A 27,594-nucleotide genomic window follows, 5' to 3' on the forward strand; every position below is an offset into this window, starting at 1 on the left:
TGTGTGTGTGGGAGTGTGTGTGTGCGTGTGCGTTAGTCACTCAGTCATGTTCGACTCTGTGATCCCATGGACTGTAGCCACCAGGCTCCTCTGTCCATGGAATTCTCCAGGCAAGAATACTGGTGATTCTACATATAATTTGAGAAAAAAATAAAGAAACAGACTAAATAGTTTTAATACAATGAGATATTACCAGTTGCCAAAAACAGAAAGCGTGGGGGCTTTTTTTTTCTCCAGTATGGTTCTGTTATGGAGGTTCTGCTGCATAGTCCTTCCAAAAATACTTTTTTTTTAAAAAAAATATACGGCACTATTGAGGGTAATTTATTTAATTTCTGACACTACATTTAAAATAACATTTTATTTTTGTTTATTTTTTTCATAAAAGCTGGAAAGTGTTGCAACTGAGAAGCTAAGCACCAAGTTTATTTTAGAGGCAGTAAACACAGCCTAAGGCCCTCTTTATAATTATGACAAGAGAAAGACTCATTTGGGCTTCATATGGCTTTGAGTCACAAAAACACATCTGTACTCTACCTTCCCTAGAAATATGTTGATTAAGGAGAAATAAGAGAAAATCAGCAGGAATAAAACAGTAGCGGTAAGTAACAGCACGTTTTAAGAAAAGAGGTCTTTGGACTCCAAATTTTCCCAGACCTGCTAATAAAACTGCCTTGTTTAATCAAGACAGCTTGATTAAACAGAAATCTGGGAGACAGACTCCATTAGAAGACTGTTCCTGAGATTCTGGGAGAAGCCTTGGAAAAGCAATATGCCCTAAGTCACCTGAGAAGACACCTTACTCACCACCATGCTTCCTCATGCAATCAGTGTGCAGTGAATGCCCTCAAGGAGTCTAGAAATTGGAGGACAAAGCAAAGAGAAAAGTATGCTACCGCTTAGTAGATTAAAGAGAGAACGCTATAAGAGCCATAGGAGGCATCCCCCCTGATCCAGACCTGAGAAGGATTCATAGCTAAATCAGGTCAAGGAAGATTCACAGGCATTAGCTGGATGACAATACCAGATATGGAAGTAGACACAGCATGTGATAGAATCATAAGTCACCACAGTGAATTGGTCAGCACACTACTTTCTTAAAAGCAAGAGTTACAATCCAATACTTAAAAATTGTTCTCCATATCTATGAGCCTGTTTTGCTACATTTGTTCATGTTTTTAGATTTCACATATAATTGAAAATATATGTTATTTGTCCTTATCTAATTTCACTTAGGATAATACCCTCCAAGTCTTTGGGACTTCCCTGGTGGTTCAGACAGTAAAGAATACACCTGCACTGTGGGAGACCAGGGTTCAATCCTTGGGTCAGAAGATCCCCTGGAAAAAAAAAAAAGAAGATCCCCTGGAGAAGGGAATGGCTACCCACTCCAGTATTCTGGCCTGGAGAATTCCACAGACAGAGGAGCCTGGCAGGCTACAGTTCATGGAGTCACAAAGAGTTGGACATGACTGAGCGACTTCCACTTTCTTTCTCCAGGTCTACCCATGTTGTCACAAATGGGAAGATTTCATTCTTTTTTTTATGGCTAATATTTCACTGTGTGTGTGTATGTATGTATACATATATAGATATAGATATATAGACACACCAGATCCTCCTTATTCATCTGTCAGTAGACACAGGTTGCTTCCATATCTCGGTTATTTTAAATAATGCATCAGTTAACACTGGAGTGCATATATCATTTTGAATTAGTGTTTTTGTTTCCTTCAGATAAATACGCAGGTCACCATAGTTCAGGTGGGGGGATAGTAGAAACAGGTGAAAAGGACTAGGAGGTAAAAACTACCAGTTATAAAACAAATAAGTCACAGAGATGCAATATACAACACAGAGAATATGGGCATACTGTATATGACACACAATACTGTAACAATTTCGGCACATAATCTGTATGTTGGCATACATCGGTTATTTGGCACATAATCTACAACAAGTCACTATGTTGTATACCTGAATCTAGTATAATATTGTGTCAGCTATACTTCAACTTAAAAATGATATAAATAACAAAATTTGTTATATTTCATATAGACATTAAGATTTCTATCTGAGATCAATCTGCTGAAACTGAATAGTGGCTGCTGCCCTTAGGCAGGGCTCATGCACCCTTGTTAGCCCAGGATTCTCACTCACTCGCTTGACACTTTCATCCTACCAGTCTGATCCCTTCAGGCATATAGGCTTGCCAACCCTGGCTTAAAGACAGGACAAGCCCAGCACCACTTCAGGATCTATTACCTAATTCAGCCCCTGATTTCTGAAGAAATGAGAGCCCAAGACACAAAGCAAACCGTCTTGTGCCTAGCCTAAGTCCAAGCGCAGCTCCCAAACAGAAAAAAATTCTTATCTTGGTACAATTAGGAGAATATGTAGTATTTAATATTATTTTTATGTTGTTATCTCTGATTATACTTAATTATGATGGGCTATGGGGAAGTAGGTAGTTTTTTTTTTTAATTCATAAGCAAAGATTCCTCTCCATGTTAAAAAGATAAAATTCCTCAAGCATTCTGATAGCAAACACATAGCTTTTGTCAAGAGACGGGCACATAAAACACTTATATAGAATTGAAAGCCAAGTTCATAATCTTTGAGAGTTTACATCTCAGAGAACAGAATGGGATTCAGAATGAGATCGATTTTACTATATCTGTACACAATTAGACTTGCAAATTTAAAAAAATATATATCCCAGACATTTGCAACTTCAGGTGAGACAGAAAACAAGATCTAATAATTAGTGTCTATTTCTGAAAGAAGTGCATATGTAAAGACCACAGGCAATTAACAGCGAGGTTGTCCTGTAATCATGTAGAGTAATAATTGGAGAATAAAGTAGGGTTTCATGCAAATCACTTCTTACAGCAACTATCACTCTCACTCTCATATTTTGTGGTTCAGTTCTATCCTGATAATGGAACTGTTAGATTTAAGGGGAATTGCTTCATGTTTTGTTGTCACTGAAAAATACTATATTTTTATATTCCTGGAAAGGAAATGCAATAAGCATCTCCTTAGAGTGACTCTTAAGATGTCTTAATGACCTTTCACCTCCTGAATCACTTTGTGATTCTAAACAATGATGTTGCTCATGTTTCTCAATGTAAACGAACTGGGTGAGGGATTCATGATTACTCTATAGAAAGAGTGGCTAATGGGTGGCCCCTCATCTCCACTGGGGACCACAAGACAAAATAAGACAAGTGCATCTTTCGGGGCATGGGGGAGCTGAGAAAAGAGCTCTGGCTCACCTTGAAGGTGCTATCACGCCCTTAAGTGGACGTGATTCCTTTGAGAAATCACAGAGAAGTTATTTTAATACCAATCACAACCAGCCAAATCATTAAATTACAACACTTTTTTATAGCTGAAAAGCAGGGAAAACACCCCTTGGCTCTGTCTGAATCTACTTCAAATAAAATCACATCACTACATGATCTGAGGTCTGAGGGATATGTTTTACCTGTTAAGTACTTTAAAGACACAGAATATGTGTTCAGAGGTGTCCAAACTTGATATTGGGTTTCCCAGATGGCGCTAGTGATAAAGAACCTGCCTGTCAATGCAGGAGACTTGAGAAACATGGGTTTGATCCCTGAGTGGGGAAGATCCCCTGGAGGAGGGCATGACAACCCATTCCAGTATTCTTGCCTGAAGAATCTAATGGACAGAGAAGCCTGGCGGGCTATGGTCGACAGGGTAGCAAAGAGTCAGACACGACTGAAGTGACTTAGCGTGCGCGTGGACACATACACACACACACACACACACGCAAACTTGATATTGCTTTTCAGTTGCAATAGCGTACTGACAATAAAAGGATCTGGAGAGGGAGCCTGAGAGCAGGAAGGGAAGAAGAGCCGCTGCGAGCCCACATACTAGTAAGTCAGGTCCCTTGGGTCTCACCATGACACAGCAGGGCACATCCTCTGACCAATGACGAAACTGAGTTTTGTTATTCCTTGGGCAAGTAACTGACAGAATCAGAATCCAAGCACAGGTGGGACTCCAAATCACCGGTCTTCATCTTTGCTAAGTTATCTTTCCCTACACGCGCGAGGTACCGAGGGTGCTAGATCACCAGTCTCACTGACACGAGCAACGCAGGGAGCTGCGGATGGCAGCTGGAGGATACAGAAGTCCGAGGGAAGCTGCTTTACCCAGGGCCAGCCACACTGGGCAGTGACACCCAAGGATCCACCTAACAGCATTTTTCCTTAAACGTTTCCCTGACACACACACTTGGAAATGGACCCAGAACCAAAACGGGACTCACTGGCCCCCATCCCTCTCAGGTGAATCGAATGCTGACCCAATGACACAAAGGACCGCTTCCAAGTTCACAATCCAGATGGCCCTGGGCTGCATTTTAATTATATGTTCAAAATACTTTGGGGTATAATTTATGATGCACGCTTTCCATTTCTCTGTGAATTATTTCATCAGATGTATACATATTTATAACTTTTCTAGTTTATACTCACAAGCATATAATTGGATCTCAGAACTCCTTTGTTGAAAAAAATCACACATTTTGAAATAAAGCAAGCAAAATTATTTTGCCTAACACTGCCTAATATCTTAAAGCATCTCTACCAAAAGCAGGCCTACCTAGCATTAACACAATTTAACTGTTAAGCTGGAAAATGGGAAGAGGGGAGCTAGTAGACTCCCAAAGCATTTACAGAAAGTTTCCTCAGTCCCACAATATTCCTAAAAAGTTTCTTAAAGAGGCCTTAAAATGGATAAATAGTTGAAAGTGAAATGCAAAGTCAAATCAAAATGAATGTCAACGTCGCTCAGTGAGCAACAGCCTAGAAGCTCACCAGCTGTCAACGCTAATCATAGCTCAGTCGTTGACTCACTGTGTGACCTACCACAGTACAGTTAACCTCTCGGATTTTGTATGCCAGCAATAAAATAGCATCGCAAACTCCTCGAAGGCCTGATGTGAGTTATAACTCAAAGATATCGCCATGGCCCCACTTTGGGAGCTAAGTGTTAAATAAAAACCAAAATTAAAAGGAAGATGATAGGATGCACTTCAAAGAACATTTCCAGCTCTGTCTGCATAATTTCAGTGCTTTAATGAAACACGCCTCTGAGACACGGTTAACCATATAGAGTTAAGAATAGTTTCAACTGGCCTCCTGGAAAATATAGTGTACTGAGAATCCTCATCAAACTTTAGATATATCAGACACAGTCCCAACATATTTGGTTGTGTTTTTAAGAGAAAAAGAATCTATGTACAGGAATCTACGTACAGGATTCTAAACAAGAGAAGAAAACAGATGATACAGTCTTTGACATAAACTCTAAGGATAAAACTCTCACAAAAAGAAAAAGAAAAGCACACAGCTCATTTGTCAAAACCAGATTAGAAATTAAAGTCAGGACACAGATTTAATGACTGGATGCTTATCAAAACTTTTCTCTTCTTCCTGAGAACACTACCGGACTACACTTCCCACCTTCCTTATAGTTAGCCAGAAATGATCTAGTGAGTCAACAAGCTACACAGCATGGCAAAACTACTAGAATAAAGGGATACAGGGCCCTGAATAACTGCAAGAAACAACTGCCCACCTATCTACTCTGAAGTGTAATGTGAGCAAGAAAGAAACTTTCACTGTGATAAGCCACTGAGCTTTGGGAGATGCTTAATATACCAGTTAGCTTAACACACAGATATGAGATACGTTTAGCACTGCAACTCAGTATTTACAATTCCCATACTTTGTTCAGAATCATCTTCTGACAGGTTCAGTTCAGTTCAGTTCAGTTGCTCAGTCGTGTCTGACTCTTTGCGACTCCATGAAACGCAGGACGCCAGGCCTCCCTGTCCATCACCAACTCCCAGAGTTCACCCAAACTCATGTGCATCAAGTTGGTGATGCCATCCAGCCATCTCATCCTCTGTCCTACCCTTCTCCTCCTGCCCCCAATCCCTCCCAGCATCAGGGTCTTTTCCAATGAATCAACTCTTCACATGAGGTGGCCAAAGTATTGGAGTTTCAGCTTTAGCATCAGTCCTTCCAATGAACACCCAGGACTGATCTCCTTTAGAATGGACTGGCTGGATCTCCTTGCAGTCCAAGGGACTCTCAAGAGTCTTCTCCAACACCACAGTTCAAAAGCATCAATTCTTTGGTGCTCAGCTTTCTTCACAGTCCAACTCTCACATCCATACATGACCACTGGAAAAACCATAGCCTTGACTAGATGGACATGTGTTGGCAAAGTAATGTCTCTGCTTTTGAATATGCTATCTAGGTTGGTCATAACTTTCCTTCCAAGGAGTGTCTTTTAATTTCATGGCTGCAATCACCATCTGCAGTGATTTTGGAGACCAAAAAAATAAAGTCTGACACTGTTTCCACTGTTTCCCCATCTATTTCCCATGAAGTGATGGGACCAGATGCCATGATCTTTGTTTTCTGAATGTTGAGCTTTAAGCCAACTTTTTCTCTCTCCTCTTTTCACTTTCATCAAGAGGCTTTTTAAAAAGTTCCTCTTCACTTTCTGCCATAAGGGTGGTGTCATCTGCATATCTGAGGTTATTGATATTTCTCCCGGCAATCTTGATTCCAGCTTGTGCTTCTTCCAGCCCAGCGTTTCTCATATCTTCCCTGGTGGCTCAGAGGTTAAAGTGTCTGCCTCTAATGCAGGAGACCCGGGTTCAATCCCTGGGTCGGGAAGATCCCCCGGGGAAAGAAATGGCACCCCACTCCAGTACTCTTGCCTGGAGAATCCCATGGACGGAGATGCCTGGTAGGCTACAGTCCACGGGGTCAGAAAGAGTTGGACACGACTGAGAGACTTCACTTACTTACTCTGCATAGAAGTTAAATAAGCAGGGTGACAATATACAAGGCATATATAGCCTTGATGTATTCCTTTTCCTATTTGGAACCAGTCTGTTGTTCCAAGTCCAGTTCTAACTGTTGCTTTCTGACCTGCATATAGGTTTCACAAGAGGCAGGCCAGGTGGTCTGGTATTCCCATCTCTTGAAGAATTTTCCACAGTTTATTGTGATCCACACAGTCAAAGGCTTTGGCTTAGGACCCACCATTTATATAAAAATAACCCATAGAGATGTCACTGTTGTTTAGTTGCTAAGTTGTATCTGATTCTTTGCGACCCCATGCACTGCAGCATGCCAGGCTTCCCTGTACTTCACCATCTCCTGGAGTTTGCTCAAACTCATGTCCATTGTGTGCATAGAGATGAATCTCTAAAAGGATAGATAATCAAATGAAAGCCCCAGCAAACCATGAAAAGTGAAAGTGAAAGTTAGTCCCTCACTCGTGTCCAATTCTTTGCAACCCCATGGACTGCAGCCCGCCAAGCTCCCCTGTCCACGAAACTCCCCAGGCAAGAATACTGGAGTGGGTTGCCTTTTACTTCCCCAGGAGATCTTCCCAAGACATGGATTGACCCAGGTCCCCCACACTGCAGGCAGACTCTTCACCGTCTGAGCCACCAGGGGAGCCACCAGGAGAGCCACCAGCAAACACACCAGCAAACCAAGGTGCAGAGGTATTTCTGCTTTCCCGGTTGCCATAATGCTGATGCTAGTGGCTCTCTAAGCAGGTGGGTGAAGCTTGAAGCCTATCATCCAACCACTAGTCCTTCCTCCTCTTAAATATACAGTCTTCATATGGTGTCTAACACCACCTTCTCTGTTCATAGAGAATTTCTCAGGCAAGAACACTGGAGCCAATTGCCATTTCCTACTCTAGGGGATCTTCCTGACCCCAGGGATCGAACTTGCGTCCCTTGTGTCTCCTGCATTGGCAGGTGGATTCTTTACCACTGCACCACCTGGGAAGCCCATCCAACACTACAGTTCCCACCTAAGCTTTAAAATCAAAAATTGAGAGTGTTTCAGGACAGTCGCTGTTACAGCACTCTGTAAGATTTAAAAAAAAAAAAAGAAAGGTTGTTCATGAACCTATAAAGAATGCCTCTGGAGATGGAGGACTATTTACTCAGAACAAGCAAGTCTGGTAGCCAGAATTGCCTCTGGTAAGCACAAAGCCAATGAATCATGTGATAATTGCAGCTATTTATCAGTGCTCAGGTAAGATTTCGACTGATTTCAAATCCACATACTCTTTAGCTTAGGAGACAGAAGTATGTTTACAACTGAGGCTAAATTCTTAAAGATAGTAAGCACATGCAAAAAATAGTTATATTCAACCAAAGATACTATTGAAAAGTGATGCTTAAGTAGAATCTTTGCAACTGACATTTTCTCAATTGACTTCATGTCTTGGATGGTATGCTTATGATTTTAAGTATAATTTTTAAAAATTAGAGCACTTTTAGTTTTATAGAAAAATTGAGGGGACATTCCAGAGATTTCCTACATACCTCCTGCCCTCACATAGGCAGAGCCTCCCCCATGATCAACATCAATCCCCGGATTGGCACAATTTTTACCAAGGATAAACCTGCACTGATACAGCATAATCACCCAAAGCTAACAGTTTACTTAAGGGTTCACTCTTGGAGTTAAACGTTCCATGGTTTTGGATAATATATTATGACATGTATCCATCACTGCTCTAAAAATCCTCTGTGATCAGCCTACTCACCTCCCTGCATACATCCATGGCAACCACTGACCTTTTTACTATCTCTACAGTTCCCCCTTTTCTGGAATGTCCTATAGTTGGAGTCACACAGTATGCAGCCCTTTCAGGTTGGCTTCCTTCACTGAGTAATATGCATTAAGGTCCCTCCATGTCCCTTCATGGCTTGATAGCGCATTTCTTTTTTAGTGCTGAATAATGTTTCACTGTCTGGATGGACCACGGTTCATTTATTCATTCACCTACTGTTGGCCATTTTAACTGTGTCTAAGTTTTGGCAATTAAGAATCTGTGCACAGGTTTTTCTGTGGACATAAGTGTTCAGCTTCTTTAGGTAAATATCATGAGTGTGACTGCTGGATCATATGGTGAGAATATGTTTACTTTTGTAAGAAATCACCCAACTGTGATGTTACAAAGTGGCTGTGTCATTTTCCCACCAACAATAAGTGAAAATTCTTTTTGCGCCACATCCTTACTAGTATTTGGTGTGCTTATGATTTTGACTGTGCTCATAATTTTAATTTCTTCTTGACTGATATTCATCTTAACTTCAACTTTCTCTAACCTCTACCAGTTTCTCTGGCCAGCAGTGAATATAAGCAGCATTATGCCAATCAAAAACTCAGCTATTTAAAGAAACCTGGTGTTGTATCTTTCTTATTATTCATAACAAAGCTAGGTCTATTTCAAACTTTTATATCGTAAATGGGAGAAGAGAAAGAAGTGTACTGAACCCTAAAGACCTGCTATCATGTTAGGTCCTGTGAAGACTGGCTTGTAGATTTTTGAGTTGGTTAGTGCTTGGAGTAAAGAGACATTATCCTTACCTTATAAAGAAACTAGAGTTTTGGAAACTTTCATAACCTGTGCATAATAACACACTCATCAAAACCCAACCATACTTGTATAAAGACACATTCAGGGAATTAAGTATCTTTTCATTTGGGGAATCTATTAAGATAAAACCCAAAGTAGATCTTACTTCAACTGGACATAATCTTTCAATTTTCTACTGTTGCCTCAATCTTATCTTTTGAATTCTGAATCATTGGTACTAAAAGTCAAAAGATTGGTCTATAAAATCTCTTACAAGTAATGTATTGAGAGGGAGATTTTAATCTTGGTGTTCTCAAAATTCCAAAATTCCTATGGATTTTAACTATTGATAGATTGCTTTGCCTATCATTAGCATAAGTATTTTTACTTACAAAGGTAGTACAGGTTTACCTCTAATTCAACTCACCTAACACTATCAGCTCACTAACATCACCACTATCATTTTTATCTTATTCCCTCAACTAACCCTGCATAACAAAGTAAACTATAGCCTTCAGCAATTCATTTAAAGTATAATTCATTTCTTACAAAGTGAGAGGTTATTTTGCAAAGCATGAAGATCCTGTCATTAACCAACACTACTACATCACTGGGCTTCCCAGGTGGTGCTAGTAGTAAAGATCCACCTGCCAATGCAGGAGATAAGAGACTCAGGTTCCATCCCTGGGTCGGGAAGATCCCCTGGAGGAGGGCATGACATCCCACTCCGGTATTCTTGCCTGGAGAATTCTATGGACAGAGAAGCCTGGAGCACTACAGTACATGGTGTCACAAAGAGTCAGACGCGACTGAAGTGACTTAGCATACATGCACACACTACATCATTAGCTTTGGGAAAATATGAGTCCAATTGCATTCCCTTCTAGCTAAATTCTCATTTATCCCCCAAAATCTGATTCTCCCCCTACCAAAAAGAAACAGAGCTTTTAAAATTTTTCACTATGGAGTAACAAATAGCGTCGTATTTTATATTCATCAATTTATCAAAAATATTATATTTGCGTAACTTTTTAGGAACATATCACCTATAAATCAAGTCTGCCATAACTGACATAAGCTTACATACCAAAAAAAAAACAAACAAACAAATGATGGGAACGTCACAGAATTTATTACTTATCACAGGAAGAGAGTTTAAGCCAATAATTGGGGTTGTCTACTTTGATATTGGCTCATATTCAGATCAGGAATCAAGGAAGAGAGAAAACAGAAGGGTGATTGTGTGACTGTTTTCACCCATTCTACAAGCTCAGGTGAAGATCATGCCACTTGCTACTAAACCTCAAAGTCTTAACACGCTGTCCCTGAACCCAAGGGTCTCCAGCGATGAGAGCAACCTTCCTGCCAGCTACAACCACACTTCATAATCAAATCACCTGGGAACAGCCAAAACTTTTGACAAGTTTACTATATTCCAGGAACTCTCCCATGCTTTAATGGTCTTCAACAGTCCTATAAGGAAAGTACCACTGTTTTCCCCCATCTTGTAGATGGTGGGGCAGCGCAGGCGGTGGTTGGCCCAGAGAATTTAAGAAAATTGCCCACCGTCACTCAGTTCTTCAGGAGCAGAGCTGGCAGTCAGACTCAGACAGCCTGCAAAGACATTCCCAAGATTGTGTTCCTGTCCTTTCTGTTGCTGATGAACAGAACATCAATGAGAATCTCTCATTTCCTGGGTTCTAATAATATCACTCCTCACACTAAAAAGAGACTCCCTGCCTATGCGTGGTGCAAAAAAAAGTTCACATCCAGGCTTTGAGAAAGCTGTCTGTGGTTCTCAGGCTTCACCTCAGAGCTGGCTCATGAAGCCCACACACCCCCAGAACGGGTAATGGAAGGAACACCCAAGCGCGGCGTACGTGAGAGGGCCACCCTCAGACCTAAATAGATCTTTGTTACATCAGCCACACTGCTGGGGTTAAAAAGAAGCCCACACTGTCACACCAGTTTCCAGCCAGGCCCTAGAAGGCACAAAAGAAATGTGGAGTTTAAATTTTTTTTAAGTTTCCAGAAAAAGACCCTCACTCTCTACTGCAAAGACAAACGTCCGAGGCAGCCCTCTGTGAAAACTCTGCATTCCCACCCTAGTTTAGCCCCCATTCTTCCCATTGCCCTGAAGAACCCTCTTGCAGCCCTGAATATAATGCTCTATAATATAATATAGAGCTCCTTAAGCTACCTCTTAGTTACCACCTCTTTAGCTCATAACTTAAACTCCATTCTCCCTCCAGCTTGGAATTAGAAAAGGAAGCTGTCCCATGAAGTGCAACTTACCTTTCACTAGACAGCAAGGAAACCCTAGAAGAGCAAACTGTCCTGAGAAGCAGACTGGATGTCTTCCAGGTCCCTTCCAATTAAAGTTTATTATTAAACAGACCTATACTAAACTCCCTCAGTCATGTCCAACTCTTTGCAACACCATGAATTGAAACCCGCCAGGCTCCTCTGTCCATGGAATTCTCCAGGCGAGAATACTGGAGTGGGTAGCCATTCCCTTCGCCAGGGGACCTTCCCCCCAGGGACTGAATCTGGGTCTCCTAGATTGGAGGCAGATTCTTTACCTTCTGAGCCACCAGGGAAGCCCCCTATACTACACAACGAATGATAAATACCTTGCTCTGGAAAATCTGCACACCAGTGCAGGGGTGTTTACTTGCTACATACTGGTGGGATTTAAGACAGTGCTGGGATGTTTATATCCCAATACTCAGCCTCCTATTCCTTGGTATATGGCTAGTCTGGGGAGAGAGAAACATCAAGAAGGTTTGTGGAAACTTGGTAACCTACAGGTGGGTGAGGAAATGAGAGGGGAAATGGAATGACTAAGCCTCTCTAAGACCACTCCAAAAAATCCTACAGACTTCCCTGGTGGTACAGTGGACAGGAATCTGCCTGCCAGTGCAGAGGACATGGGTTCAGTCTCTGGTTTGGGAAGATACCAAGTGCCAAGGAGCAACTGAGCCCACAGGCCACAACCTCTGAAGCCTGTGCACCCTAGAGCCCCTGCTCTGAAACAAAAGTCCCCGCTCACGGCAACTAGAGAAAAGCTCCCGTGCAGTAGCGATTACCCAGGGCAAACAAAAAGTAAATAAATCACTGCTCTAACAGCCAATATTTAAAAAAAAGAAGAAGAAGAAAATCCTGCATGCACCCCTGGAAGCAGCCTGGAGTATAGATGCCATTTGTGGTCACAAACCTCCTTCCCTGCAGGTGGACACAGTCAAAAGAGGCCAACCTTCCATTCATCTTCTCTTCCCCCATCAGCTTTCTCACTGGAATTGAAGATTAAGTTTGCCAGCTCCGAAATATAATAACAACAACCACAGCTCTCTCCCTAGGCCATGATCTCCACCTTTTCCAAATGTGATCTTATTTATCTCAAAAGAAGAAAAAAATTCTCTTGACTTGAGTTAACAGTGGAGACTATTCACTACTGAAAAACATAAGTGTTAATAATATGCTTGCATGAAGAAAAGTCATACCACAAAGTAGGGTGGAACAAAAAAATCCTTACTATCACCTATAACCTCCAACCTGCCCCCGAAAACGCCAATCTTCACAAATATCTCTATTTCCTCACCTACAGCAGCTTTTATTCAAGCAACTGAGTAAAAGGGAAGTGAATCACATTTTAGTGAATTTCACTGTTTTCCATTTAATTAATCAAAAAACGGTATATGTAATAGTTCTCCTTCTATTCTTTTCCTTGCAAATGGAAGCTAATTTCAAAGAGTTTTGTGAGCGGACCCAGCACCAAAACACTTAATAAAGTATCCACCACCAAAGGTGCTGAATCAGCCCACGTGTATTTAGAATACGACCTCTGTCTGTATTTTAGGAAGGAAGTTTTGTACCAGGAATATCAAATAAGCACCAGCAGTTTTGAGTCATTTATAATTTTAATCTGACAAGTTCTTTTGAGAACAATCACCATAGGCGTACTCTGTCAGCGAGTTGCAGGAGACACCCGCCCAAGTGCATGTGTTCTTCTGTGGCGACTCCTGTCCCTTAAAGCCACTGCCATGAGCCAGTGGGCCAGGGGAAGCAGTGCTTCAAGCGCAGGATTGCCAGCAAAACGTGCCTGAACTCAACAGTCAGCCAACTGCTTTCTCAACCGTCAGTACCTTGGGCTTTCAACACTAACTCATCATTAAAGGAGGACGGTTTATTGGTTGGCATCATCTCATAAACAGTGGGGAAAAAAAAAAGTAAAAAACACAAGCCAATACTTTTAAGCATTGCTCTCTAGAAGAATAAGAGCACACTTAGTCACATTTAAGGCCACAGCTTCTATAAAATGTAGCCAAATAAAGGGCATCAAGGGACAGCTTTTTGTTGACTATTGAAGTCAGGAAAATTTCCTCCCCTAGAACGGCTCTGACTGGCAGATACTCTCTGAAAGAGGACAGCTAAGGCCTGTGGTCATTTTATGTCAATGGTCAACTGGGCTGGCCTTCCCTCCACACGTACCCCTGTCTCTTTTTCTGCCAGTCCCTATGGCTGGATCCAAACCTGCCACCAAAAGCATGCTCATGGCAGTGGCTTTAAGGGACAGGAATCGCCACAGAAGAACACATGCACTTGGGCGGGTGTCTCCTGCAACTCACTGACAGAGTACGCCTATGGTGATTTTTCTCAAAAGAACTTGTCAGATTAAAATTATAAATGACTCAAAACTGCTGGTATCTGTTTCAACTGGCTATTAGGGTGGTCAGGATGTCTAACTTAGGAAGCAGAAAATGACAAAATGTCCAGGAATCAACAGACCCTTGCTTGACTTGGTTTTCTTGACTAAAATTAACTCCTAACTTGATGGACTGGAGGCAGCATCGACTGCTTGTTCTATTGAGAAATAAAAGAGAAATCAGACAACAACAGTATTCCCTGGGTACAAAGTTAAGTTACAAATTCTGAAATAGAACATGCTTACTATGGTTAACAGACATGAACCATGGACAAATTTAGCAACAACTCATCATATTAGATATCGGGACTTTGGCACTGGCATTTTCCAATATCGTTTCAGAGTGTACTGGTAAAGATGGCAGACGAAATCTAATCTGTTAAAGTCCATGTCCCAAACAGAACTGCACTTCTAAAATAGCCTCAGCAGAAACAACATCATCTTTCCACACTTATTTTTAAGGAACCAAGGAAACATTTTAAAAGAAAGAGTACATCAAGTGTGTTCAGGAGTGAGAATGAGCTTCAATAGAAAGCCAGTAATACCTGCAACATGTATACTTAGGGAAACCGTAAGAGCAATACGCTCACAGGGAACTCTGTGCAGTGTTATGTGCCAGCCTGGATGGGAGCAGGGCTCAAGGGAGAATGGACACATGTATATGTATGGCTGAGTCCCTTCCCTGTTCACCTGAAACTATCACAACATTGTTAATCAGCTATGCCCCAATATAAAATAAAAAGTTAAAAGGGAAAAAAAAAAAAAAGAGTAATGTGCTCACAGTTAAGAATGGAAAGAAACAGCACAACCTATATCCAATACTGTCCATCTTTTGGAGGCAGCACTAAAAATTAGCTTCTTTTTTTTTTTTTTTTTTAATATACAAGCCAACAAGTTGATTCTTCCTAATATGTGTTTTTTACATGGCAGTCCCATTCAGGACATGAGACTCCAAGCAGTGTGGCTGGCACTACTACCCTGGAGCACAAAGGAAGAGAAACAAGAACAAGACAACCCAGGCAGGGCTGAAAGCTTCTCACAAAAATATAGGATACGAGTAGTTCACGGCCCAACTGCAAATAGTTTCCCAAATTGCTTCACCTTTGTCTTTGAATCAGGAATGAACCAACCAGCTGGTATCACAAAAAGTCCTAATGACGCTGGGAAGAGGGGACAGGAGATTAATACTAATTACTGAGTTAGTATTTCAATCCTGAAAAGAACAAAACCAAAAGTTATTTCCTGGCATCAGCTTGAACTATGGGAAGGTATAGTTGCAGTGCAGAGAGGAAAAAAAAGAAAAGAAACCAACACTTTGAATTATTTGGAAACTTCATGCCAATTCCATTTTCATAGCTTTCTCCCACTAAAAATTCTACCCAGTATAAGTAATAATGCTACATAAGTAACTAAACCTTTCAGAAATAAACCCAAAATTTTGAGTTGGGTCTTTTGTGTAGGCTCTTTCTTTTCCCATTTCCTTTCTCAGCTGTCTGCCTGCTAATAAGACAAACTCTTGGCAGGAACATAGAAGGTATCCAGACATTTGGATGAATTAGACAAAGAAAGTCTAAGTGAATAAACCACGGCACTCGGAAATGAAGCAGTCTTTTAAAAGCAAAGAGCCAAAGCAGAGGCTAAGTAATATAATTCTTTCTGATAAAGAAATCTACTTTTTAAAAAATGAGATACACATGAGTTCTCAATGATCATTAAGGCAATATTCTAAATTAGTGTCTTTCAGATCAAGCTGAGATAGCAATTTCTAAACAATACCATTACATTCGTTTCATATACAGTACTTTTAACAGACTTGTTTCATATTATAATCAATACATGGATAATTACTTACTTGCTTCCTTTTGTAATGAGCAAAATGAGAGAGGCCTAGAACAGTGGCAAGAGCACCTCCTCCAACAAGAACAGTCCCTTTCACTGCCTTTTGAAATGCCATTTCTTAGCCTAAAAGGCAAAAAAAAAAAAGGAAACAAAAAAGTTGTGATTTTTATCACATAATAATCCAATAATAAAAAGAAACTGTATAGATTATGAAATTATGTTAAACTAGAAAGAAAAACAAACCATAAGGAATTTATTAACATACCAATTTGTATACCACAATTCAAAAACAGCACACAAAAATCCGAGGAAACTGACAACATAAAAGTTACCGTCCAATAGGAATTACAAAAAGGAAAACTCAGAGACAACTGAGGATATTTAAAGAGTATAAAGTCAAGAGAGCTGTGAAAAGAAATGGCATTGTGTGTCCGACAAAACTGCAAGCTGTACTTGCAAATTTGTTCAACCACTAATCCCCTCCACAAAAAAGAACTAGTCGAAGTCTTCTGTCATTCAGCATCACAATGAGCCTCAAGCCTGCTCTGCATTCTTTGGCAAGTGTTTAATTCCACCCTGGTACAACTCTCTTCCCGAGTTTTCCCCTTCCCAATAAACTTCTCACTAAATCTGAAAGCCAACACACTTAACTTACATTTCTAGCCCTGGAAGAGTCTACACTTTAGAGATTACAAAGTAAAGGAAAACCATGCTTTGACCCTTCTACAAAATGAAAGATCCAACAGTGCTATAATTTCTTTCATTCAGGGAACTTTTAGAAGAATGAAAAGAAGGTTTCTTCTAGTCAGAGTTTGCATGGCACCACAGTTTCAAGGGGAAACCCTCTAGACCCAGCTCTCCTTCCTGCTCGCTGTATATTTCTAAATGAAGTCTTGCATTGTGTTACCTATCGACTTTCTGTCTGCTCTTTTGGATTGATGGAATTTCTTGATTTTTTTTGTTTGTTTCAGGCCTTATACAGTCTAACATTTTCCAGAAACCAAAAAAAACAAAAATGAAAATTCCACTGAAAAACCTATTCCCTTTTATTGTGCTAAACAAACAAAAAAGATAACACTGTGTGACCACTTAAAAACAATTCTAACTGAGAGTTAATATTGAGCAAATTTGACCCGCCTAAGTCTTCCACTTACAACAGCGGCTGGCACATGCAAATCTTACAGTGGAGCCACCGCCCTATGGCCAGACGGGTGAAGCTCCGACCTCTCTAGACTCGCACCTGCTACTCTACAGGTGTCATGACTCAAAGCATTTAATGTGAGGCCAGTTTTTACCTAGGAGAGTCAAAAACATACACTGTCTCAATGTAAATTATGATATAATTAAAATGTTTTGAGTTCATGTCAAATGAATAGAATATTAACATAACTATCTTAAATCAAAGAATTTCAGTACAGTTGGTAACAATGACTCTACAGTAAAATCCATTTTGGAATACTATAAATTATATATGGGAAAAAAACTGGCATTTCTTAAAGTATTATTGTTTCTCTAATCTTCATTTTTTTTCCTGACAAACTCCTAAATTCTAAGACTCATCTTTATTTTTAAGATTCTCGCCAGGAAAAAAAAAAAAAAAAAGATTCTCACCAGAAAAATATTTTACATGTGTATGTTCTCTGCAGCTGGAGGTCTTTTCTTTTCCACCCCTTCACTGCATCAACTGTCCCCTCTCTCCCAAGTTATGCAAAAGAGTTGCTGTATACTGGCTGAGGCTTCCATTCAACATTCAGTCAACCCTAAGCAAAACCTAATCCATGATTTTCTGACAGTGAAAACCACAACTTGACCAATTTGGAAGGCATCTGTTTGTCACAGCTGAGCATCACCATTCCTCATATGGCTGTAAATGTTCAAATGAAGGCCAATCGACTGCACAATGAAATCCTAGCAGCCCAGAGATAGCATGCTATCCCGTAATTGGACTAATTGGCCTTCTCTATCACTACGAACAAAGTTAGTGGAGGTGATGGAATTCCAGTTGAGCTACTTCAAATCCTGAAAGATGATGCTGTGAAAGTGCTGCACTCAATATGCCAGGAAATTTGGAAAACTCAGCAGTGGCCACAGAACTGAAAAAGGTCAGTTTTCATTCCAATCCCAAAGAAAGGTGATGCCAAAGAATGCTCAAACTACCACACAATTGCACTCATCTCACATGCTAGTAAAGTAATGCTCAAAATTCTCCAAGCCAGACTTCAGCAATACATCAACCATGAACTTCCAGATGTTCAAGCTGGTTTTAGAAAAGGCAGAGGAACCAGAGATCAAATTGCCAACATCTGCTGGATCATGGAAAAAGCAAGAGAGTTCAAGAAAAAGATCTATTTCTGCTTTATTGACCATGCCAAAGCCTTTGACTATGTGGATCACAACAAACTGTGGAAAATTCTGAGAAAGATGGGAATACCAGACCACCTGACCTGCCTCTTGAGAAATCTGTATGCAGGTCAGGAAGCAACAGTTAGAACTGGACATGGAACAACAGACTGGTTCCAAATAGGAAAAGGAGTGCGTCAAAGCTGTATATTGTCACCCTGCTTATTTAACTTATATGCAGAGTACATCATGAGAAACGCTGGACTGGAAGAAACACAAGCTGGAATCAAGATTGCTGGGAGAAATATCAATAACCTCAGATATGCAGATGACACCACCCTTATGACAGAAAGTGAAGAGGAGCTAAAGAGACTCTTGATGAAAGTGAAAGAAGAGAGTCAAAAATTGGCTTAAAGCTCAACATTCAGAAAACGAAGATCATGGCATCCAGTCCCATCATTTCATGGGAAATAGATGGGGAAACAGTGGAAACAGTGGCTATTTTTTCGGGCTCCAAAATCACTGAAGATGGTGACTGCAGCCATGAAATTAAAAGATGCTTACTCCTTGGAAGGAAAGTTATGACCAACCTAGACGGCATATTAAAAAGCAGAGACATTACTTTGTTAACAAAGGTCCGTCTAGTCAAGGCTATGGTTTTTCCAGTGGTCATGTATGGATGTGAGAGTTGGACTATAAAGAAGGTTGAGTGCCGAAGAATTGATGCTTTTGAACTGTGGTGTTGGAGAAGACTCTTGAGAGTCCCTTGGACTGCAAGGAGATCTAACCAGTCCATCCTAAAGGAGATCAGTCCTGGGTGTTCATTCGAAGGACTGATGCTGAAGCTGAAATTCCAATACTTTGGCCACCTGATGTGAAGAGCTGACTCATTGGAAAAGACCCTGATGCTGGGAAAGACTGAGAGCAGGAGGAAAGGGGATGACAGAGGATGAGATGGTTGGATGGCATCACCGACTCAATGGACATGCGTTTGGGTGGACTCCGGAAGTTGGTGGTGGACAGGGAGGCCTGGCATGCTGCAGTTCACGGGGTCACAGAGTCAGACATGACTTAGCAGCTGAACTGAACTGAACAATTAGAAACACAGAATAGAGACCTAGTTCTATTTACCTGAAAAATGCCAGTGCCCATCCCATACAGACAGCAGCCTGACAGTCGCTTGGGTTTTACAGGCGGTTGACTTTAGCTCAGTATCACTGCTTCTGTCCTCTTGATAATGTCATTGATGACCTCACAAAGGACACCACACATGAAAACAGCCAACTAAGGGATGTTATACAACACAGTCATCAAGGGTCTCAGCAGAAGTGGTCATTCAGCCAGTTAAGTCTGGGGTTAGCTTTTCCAATTGTGTAGATCCTCACATTCCCTGCTCACCTTATTATATTGCTTCAATTTGATTTTCCTGAAACCAAAACTTGCTAAGGAGGATTATCTTCATGGATTTTCTCAGTGAGCCACAAACACTACAGGAAAACTGCTTTGACATATTGTTTTGCAAATTAGTGATAATTGCCTATAATAAAAAGTTTCTTTTTTCAGTATTTTCATAAAATAACTATGCTGAAGTAATATTATTTCTATTGTGATCAAATGTATCCATAAGATAATCTAAGTAGTAGATTTAATTTGTAACAAATTAAGTCACTCTTAGAGATAATTCAAAAATAAAAACATAGAAGCAATCGATTTTACCTGGCTCTCCTAAGATGATGATAACCATCACTGTCATTGTCATCATTATTAATGTTATAATGACAATAGCTGCCATTTACCGACTTATTTGCTAGGTAATAGGTACCATGATTTTCATTCTTTACATAGATCAGCTACTCACAGTAAGTGACAAAACCACAGCATAATTTTTGTCGTTAATCACGAGGTGGTTCTGCCCTGCCTTTGCTCTGAAAAGGTAACTGCTCCCCAAGACTCACACCATATTTTGCTATTATTCCTCCAAGAAGACCCTATTCTCAAGCATTCACTCAAAGTGTACAGAGCCTCAACATTAGGGTTTCTCTAAGGCAATGAGAAAGACTCTGACAAAACACTACTAGTATTAGTACTACTAGTAACCTGCCAGATAAGGTAAAACTGTCTTAATGTTGAAAGAAAGCAATGCAACACCAGATTAAAAATCATAAGCTGTGAACTACTTGTACCCATTTACATTCTATTATTAAAAAAAAAGTTTTCACAATGATTACAAAGAGGAAAAGATTACTTTCTTCTACATAAAAGCTGCAACCAGGAAGACAGCAAAGACTGAGAACAAAAATGCCAATAAATCACCTATTGCAACTAAAAGTGTGAGGAAACCAGAGATAGAAAAATCATCCAAAAATAAAATTAGCTTAGTTATCAGAGCATGATGTCCAGGTTTAATAGCCTATGAATAAATCATATATATGTTGACTCAGATCTGGCTCCTGTATTTGCACAGATCAATGCCAGCCCTCTAATTCTTGCAAGGAGAACACTAGGCCAACTAAAAAAAAACCCTAACTAAAGTTACTCAACTAAATATATCTGTGAGTTTATCAACTGCCGTCAAGGAACTTATAATGAATTTGAAAGCTTAAATAACAAAATCTGTCTTATAACTAGTTGTGTTACACTGAATGTTATCCTACTCTGATAGACAAAAGACTGCATAGCCAAAGCAATCATGAGAAAGAAGAACAAAGCTGAAGGCATCCCATTATCTGATTTCAAGCTATATTACAAATCTATTGTAATTAAAACAATATGGTACTGGCATAAAAAGAAATACATTGGTAAACAGAACAGAATACAGAGCCCAGAAATAAACCCATGCATACATGGTCAATTAATTCAGAAGAGAAGATACTTGAACAGGCTCTTTAAGAAAAAGGATTTGGAGGGGAGTGAGTATGGGCAGGTCTGGACTGAGAAAGATCTGGAGGAGAAAGAGGAACCTCGTGGCAAAATTCAGGAGGCACGCAAGATGTTATCTGGTTTGCCTGGAGATGATGTTCATTTGGAATGAGATTTCCAAAAAAAGCTCACAGCAAGAGATAAGACTCTATACATGTGAATACGGTATTTTTCTATGATATTCTGTTGATCATGAGCTGAGACTGCAGATGAGTGAAGCTAGCTGTTGCATCTCATGACATGAAGAATGTTGAAGTAGATTGTTGTGTTGAAGCATATGATGAAGACTGAGGGACCAAGTGGAAGGCAGTAATAGTTCCCACATGAGAAGATGAAAGTCTGGTTTAGGACAACATCGAAAAGTACAAATGCAGGCGATGCTTTGCACAAATCTGACAACATCAAAAAATACAAATGCAGACAATGATGCTTTGCAGAAATCTGACAAGGGATTGTGGAAGGAAACAGGAAAAAACTAAATGGCATAAGGGGCTTTAGCCTGGGTAACTGGGGACTTTCCCCAATATTACAACATTAAGAATCAGACAGCGCAGCAAGTTTAAGGGAGAAGAGGAGCTCATTTGGAACCAATGATATCTAAGATCTGGACAGAACACCTAACACAGAGAAAACTGCAAACAGATAGGTGGGTCTCAAACTCATATGAGTCTTCAGAGCTAAAACTATGGTGTGGGGAATCTTCTGCCTAGAACCGACAGACAGACATATCCACTACAAAATATAATGTACTTACTGCCAGCAAAACAAAAACTGGACTTGCTACTTCTCAAAGTTTGCTGACCCATGCTTTGAGCTAACCCTGCACCTTATCTGGCACAGAATTCCTGGCTGTCCTTGTAGGACTCCCATTATAGACAGTTGAGTGACTTCAACAATGCACACAACCGCTCAGATATTATCTTAAATAGCCTGAGCACTCACCACTTCTGCCTCCTCCTGTTCAGAGGTAAGGCTACTCCACCAGTGAAATCATGCATTTAAATAACTTGACCATACACTTGCGGTTTAAAAACAAGAAATAACCATCCAATGAAAAAGGTTGTAGGTCCTCTCGGCAACTACTCACCAGAGAATTAATTCCAGAACGAAAGCACACTTTCTGGCCCCTAAATTCTCAAAATAGAGTCTTCAAACTCCTCTCCCTGTTTTCCAGTCCTAGCTTCTCTCTTAATTTAGCATAAATAAAAATCTCTCCAAAGAGAGTCTTCCTCCTCTACGGAAGAAGTCCTGAGTCCCTTCACGTCTACAAAAACTCCTATCTTCCTTCCTAATCTCCAGGCTCTACGTTAATTTAAGAAAAGTTGAGGCATCTTAGGGTTTTCACTCTTAGGCGACAACAGTTGCAAGAATACTTCTCTCCATCCCTTTTAAGAGTGATCAGTGCGGGTGATGGGGAGTGGAGAGGATAGCTCAAAGATCATTTTTTTCAGAAGAGTCATTGCAACCACAAGCACTGTGGTCCCTGGCACACATGTTCTCTCACAAGATATAAAGGTATTTCATGCCCTGATCACTGAACAGAGAACCTCAGATGAACAAGGCATTTAAAACATAAAACTCCCAGCATGTAACCTAGATGTAGCATGTTAAGCAGATACAGGTCCAAAGGCAGCAAGAAGCTCCTGGCACTTTAGTTGTGCAGCCACCACCCCACATTGTAGCTGTGCATGGAAAGCCTCCCCCTCATCTCGTTTGAGCCCTGACACTCTGTCAAACCCACAGATGGCAAAAGTCAGAGAGCCAGGCCTCAAGGTCGACCTGCACACAAATTCAGTAGCTTAAGGGAGAAAGGTGCATGCATCTTACTAAATAAGGCCTCATCAGAGGAACTCCTACACAGCAAGTCTAGAATCATGGCAGTTGACAGCAAGTCCACAGCAAAATGGAAGAAGAGGGAGTGAACACAAATGGAAGAAGCGGGGGGTGGGGGGGGGGGGAGTGCTTCCCACCCAAGCAGTTTTAACTATAAAAGTCAAGATTTGGAGGGTTGCTTTGAACTAGGCATGTTTCAACAAAGCAGGCCCTTTATTCTACAATTGATGTGAGAGCAAATGTGCATACTTTCCCATAAGAAAGAACATCATGGTTTAGGTACACCAAGCACAAACTGATAAAGAACTTCCACGCGTACCAATCAAAGCACATCACGTACTAGCACCTCTTTCCCCAAGGTTGACTTTCCAGAAAGGAGAATGATCAACACTCTGCCTACAAAGAGATCCTCCCGAGCCAAGCAGAGAGGCACTTCTGCACACATACATCTCACGGAGCAGCCTGTGATCCCTCAAGAAACAGGCAGCCCTCAGGCATCCTTCTTGAAAGCCGTCAGACATAAATGAACAACACACTCAACATCAGGGGCCCATCAACCTGTCCTCTGCAAACAAAGATGAGCCCAGCCTATAAACTGAAAATGAATTGCTCTTTTTTCGGTTGCTTTAAACATTTTTGAAAAGGATTTAGGCCAAGTCCGGATAGAAAACGGACGCAAAGGTTATCCACAAAAGACTATCCCAGAGGAAATAAGTGAATACATAAAATCCTGAAAAAACAGAGAATACTTAAGTGTCTTCACCTTCTTCTCTAGATTTGCCTTTATTTTGTGCATCAGTTCAGTTCAGTCGCTTAGTTGTGTCCGACTCTGCGATCCCATGAATCGCACCGTGCCAGGCCTCCCTGTCCATCACCAACTCCCAGAGTTCACCAAAACTCATGTCCACCAAGTCGGTGATGCCATCCAGCCATCTCATCCTCTGTTGTCCCCTTCTCCTCCTGCCCCCAAATCCCTCCCAGCATCAGGGTCTTTTCCAATGAGTCAACTCTTAGCATGAGGGGGCCAAAGTACTGGAGTTTCAGCTTCAGCATCATTCCTTCCAAAGAAATCCCAGGGCTGATCTCCTTTTAGAAGGGACTGGTTGGATCTCTTTGTAGCCCAAGGGACTTTCAAGAGTCTACTCCAACATAACAGTTCAAAAGCATCAATTCTTCCACACTCAGCTTTCTTCACAGTCCAACTCTCACATCCATACATGACCACTGGAAAAACCATAACCTTGACTAGATGGACCTTTGTTGGCAAAGTAATGTCTCTGCTTTTGAATATGCTATCTGGGTTGGTCATAACTTTCCTTCCAAGGAGTGTCTTTTAATTTCATGGCTGCAATCGCCATCTGCAGTGATTTGGAGCCCAAAAAAATAAAGTCTGACACTGTTTCCAGTTTCCCCATCTATTTCCCATGAAGTGATGGGACCAGATGCCATGATCTTTGTTTTCTGAATGTTGAGCTTTAAGCCAACATTTTCACTCTCCTCTTTCATTTTCATCAAGAGGCTTTTTAGTTCCTCTTCATTTTCTGCCATAAGAGTGGTGTCATCTGCATATCTGAAGTTATTGATATTTCTCCCAGCAATCTTGATTCCAGCTTGTGCTTCTTCCAGCCCAGTGTTTCTCATGATGTTCTCTGCATAGAAGTTAAATAAGCAGGGTGATAATATACAGCCTTGACGCAGTCCTTTTCCTATTTGGAACCAGTCCGTTGTTCCGTGCCCAGTCCTAACTGTTGCTTCCTGACCTGCATATAGGTTTCTCAAGAGGCAGGTCAGGTGGTCTGGTATTCCCATCTCTTTCAGAATTTTCCACAGTTTCTTGTGATCCACATAGTCAAAGGCTTTGGCATAGTCAATAGAGCAGAAATAGATGTTTTTCTGGTACTCTCTTGCTTTTTCCATGATCCAGCAGATGTTGGCAATTTGATCTCTGGTTCCTCTGCCTTTTCTCAAACAAGCTTGAACATCTGGAAGTTCATGGTTCACATTTTGCTGAAGCCTGGCATGGAGAATTTGAGCATTACTTTACTAGCGTGTGAGATGAGTGCAATTGTGCAGTAGTTTGAGCATTCTTTGGCATTGCCTTTCTTTGGGATTGGAATGAAAACTGACCTTTTTCAGTTCTGTGGCCACTGCTGAGTTTTCCAAATTTCCTGGCATATTGAGTGCAGTACTTCCACAGCATCATCTTTTAGGTTTTGAAACAGCTCAACTGGGATTCAATCACCTCCACTAGCTTTGTTCGTACTGATGCTTTCTAAGGCCCACTTGACTTCACATTCCAGGTTGTCTGGCTCTAGGTGAGTGATCACACCATGGTGGTCATCTTGGTCATGAAGATCTTTTTTGTACAGTTCTGTGTATTCTTGCCACCTCTCCTTAATATCTTCTGCTTCTGTTAGGTCCATACCATTTCTGTCCTTTATCAAGCCCATCTTTGCATGAAATGTTAGATATATTTTTTTCCATAAGCCAAAAAACAACAATAACAATGAAAAAACTATAGTTGTAAAAAATACACACACTGAATAGGATATCAAAGGACAAGCAAAAAGATTTTTCTGAAATCACTGAGAAAAGCATTCTCCTGGAAAACAAGATAAATGAAAGAACCATGTCAAAGTCATCAGAAAACTTTGAAATAAAACGAATCTTCAGACTCTGGGTTTCCAAAATTTTGGCTATGGTGGATGAGTAAGCCCAGGCAATGTTCACATGCCTAGCACAGCATCCAATCCTAGCTTGGCCCTTGTCTTTCACATCCTATCAGAGTACTTTAGGGCAGGGCAGGTTCCATTTCCAGTCAGTTTCCCTAGGAAATCCCTCGCCAAGGGGTCTAACCCAAAAGATGGGAAAAGAAAATGAAGGGAGAGTATTTTAAGAAAGACCAAAGAGGGATTTCCTGGTGGTCCACTGGTTAAGATTCTGAGCTTCCACTGCAAGGGGGTGCAGGTACCATCCCTGATCCCTGGTCAGGGTACTAAGCTCCCACATGCTGGGGAGATGGGAGGGATCAGGTAACAAAAGAGAAAACGAAAGAAGACAAACACTATAATATCTATATTGGTCCAGAGAGCTGCCAGAAGGTACTTTAAAAATGATTCTACTCATCTCTCGGGGGCATCTTTAGGTCAACTATAACACTTTAGAACAAACACAACACACAGCTACAGATGACTCAGAAGAGGTTAGCCTAGGACCACCCCTCCGGTTCAAAGAAGGGCAGGTGCCTGGAAGCTTGACAGGAGGAGTTGGCACAGAAAAGGGGTTGAGCTGGTTTCAGAGGTTCAAAACAGACTTTAAGAAATGTAAGCAAATAGCACCTCTCCCAAAAAGAGAGAGAAAATAAGGTCAACCATTTAAAATGAGCCAGTTAGAAACCTCTGTTTATAAAAATTAAACTCAAAGCATTATCACATGAATTCTTTTGGTGTAATTTTTTTTTTTTAATTTAAAATGCAATGCCACAACCAGTTAAAGCATTTACTTCACAAAGTCCTCTAAAACAAAAACATATCCAAAGGGAAGAGAGCCCCAAAGGAACAAGACGATATATGCTCACACTCAAGCTGTCACTTATTATGTAAGACCTGGCTTAAAAAACAGTAAATAGCGTTTCCAAGACAACTTCCGTATTGTGTATTTATGCCTTCTGCCATTTATAAAATGCATATCAAAACTACAGAGTCATAAATTTGACCCTTTTCTCTAATTTTCGTAAGGTTCACTGCAGAATTACAAGAAATCAATGAAGCCCATCTCAGCTAACAATAGCATTACATTCATTAAATGCAAATGATCATAGCTTAATTCATAATGGGATAATTTCTAGTGTATCTGCTTCCCATAGAATTGCTATTAAAAATCATAAAGAACTACAGTTATTTCATGTAGGTGAACTTGTTTTCCATTTTAAATTCGGTGTAAAACCAAAAGTAACATATATTTCTATCATCTTAGATACGTTAATGGATTTTTGTTTACTACTGTAAAATCCCATCATTGATTTTCCATAAAAATACACGATTGCCTCTTTCTTTACCAAATATGTAATTTAAGGTAATCCTGAGAGGCATAACATAAAATGTCCCTTACAGGAGAGTCTAAAGAGTTCCTTCCCCAAAATGCCCACCCCTTATAAAGACACAAGTCAGCTGAAGGAACTGGGCAGACAGGATGCCTACTATGGAATAACAATCCTGTGTCAACTAAGAAATGCCTCACTTAAAAAAAACTTTAATTCTATCTTGAGGAAGAACAAATGTTATCAATCAATCACCAGAAAAAAAAAAGTTCTTTAGGCAAACAGGCCACACTCATCCTGTGCTTCTTGCAAGCTTTCTGACCCTTTGCTGACTCTGTTGTTGGGTTAGGAAAACGATTCACATTTCTCTAGCAGCACAAACCACCTTTTTTTTAGATTGTACATGTTGTTATAGAGTCTACTTAAGTAATTAAGACAAGAAAAAAATCCTTTACTTTGTTACAGAATAAAC

The 27,594-nt window shown here is 40.6% G+C and overlaps 1 protein-coding gene across 5 annotated transcripts in view; it reads right to left on the reverse strand.

The window, feature by feature from the left end:
* The window catches only part of GPD2 (glycerol-3-phosphate dehydrogenase 2), a 236,629-nt gene that overhangs the window by 96,525 nt on the left and 112,510 nt on the right, over window positions 1–27,594 (reverse strand). For all 5 annotated transcript variants that reach the window (XM_069574381.1, XM_069574386.1, XM_069574385.1 and 2 more), the window contains one exon: window positions 16,005–16,114. In XM_069574381.1, coding sequence (XP_069430482.1) covers window positions 16,005–16,106 — 102 coding nt within the window. In that variant the 5' untranslated portion in view covers window positions 16,107–16,114. The remainder of the gene's footprint in view (window positions 1–16,004; window positions 16,115–27,594) is intronic.

Source organism: Ovis canadensis, chromosome 2 (genome assembly GCF_042477335.2).
Source record: "Ovis canadensis isolate MfBH-ARS-UI-01 breed Bighorn chromosome 2, ARS-UI_OviCan_v2, whole genome shotgun sequence".
NCBI classification, from domain to species: domain Eukaryota; kingdom Metazoa; phylum Chordata; class Mammalia; order Artiodactyla; family Bovidae; genus Ovis; species Ovis canadensis.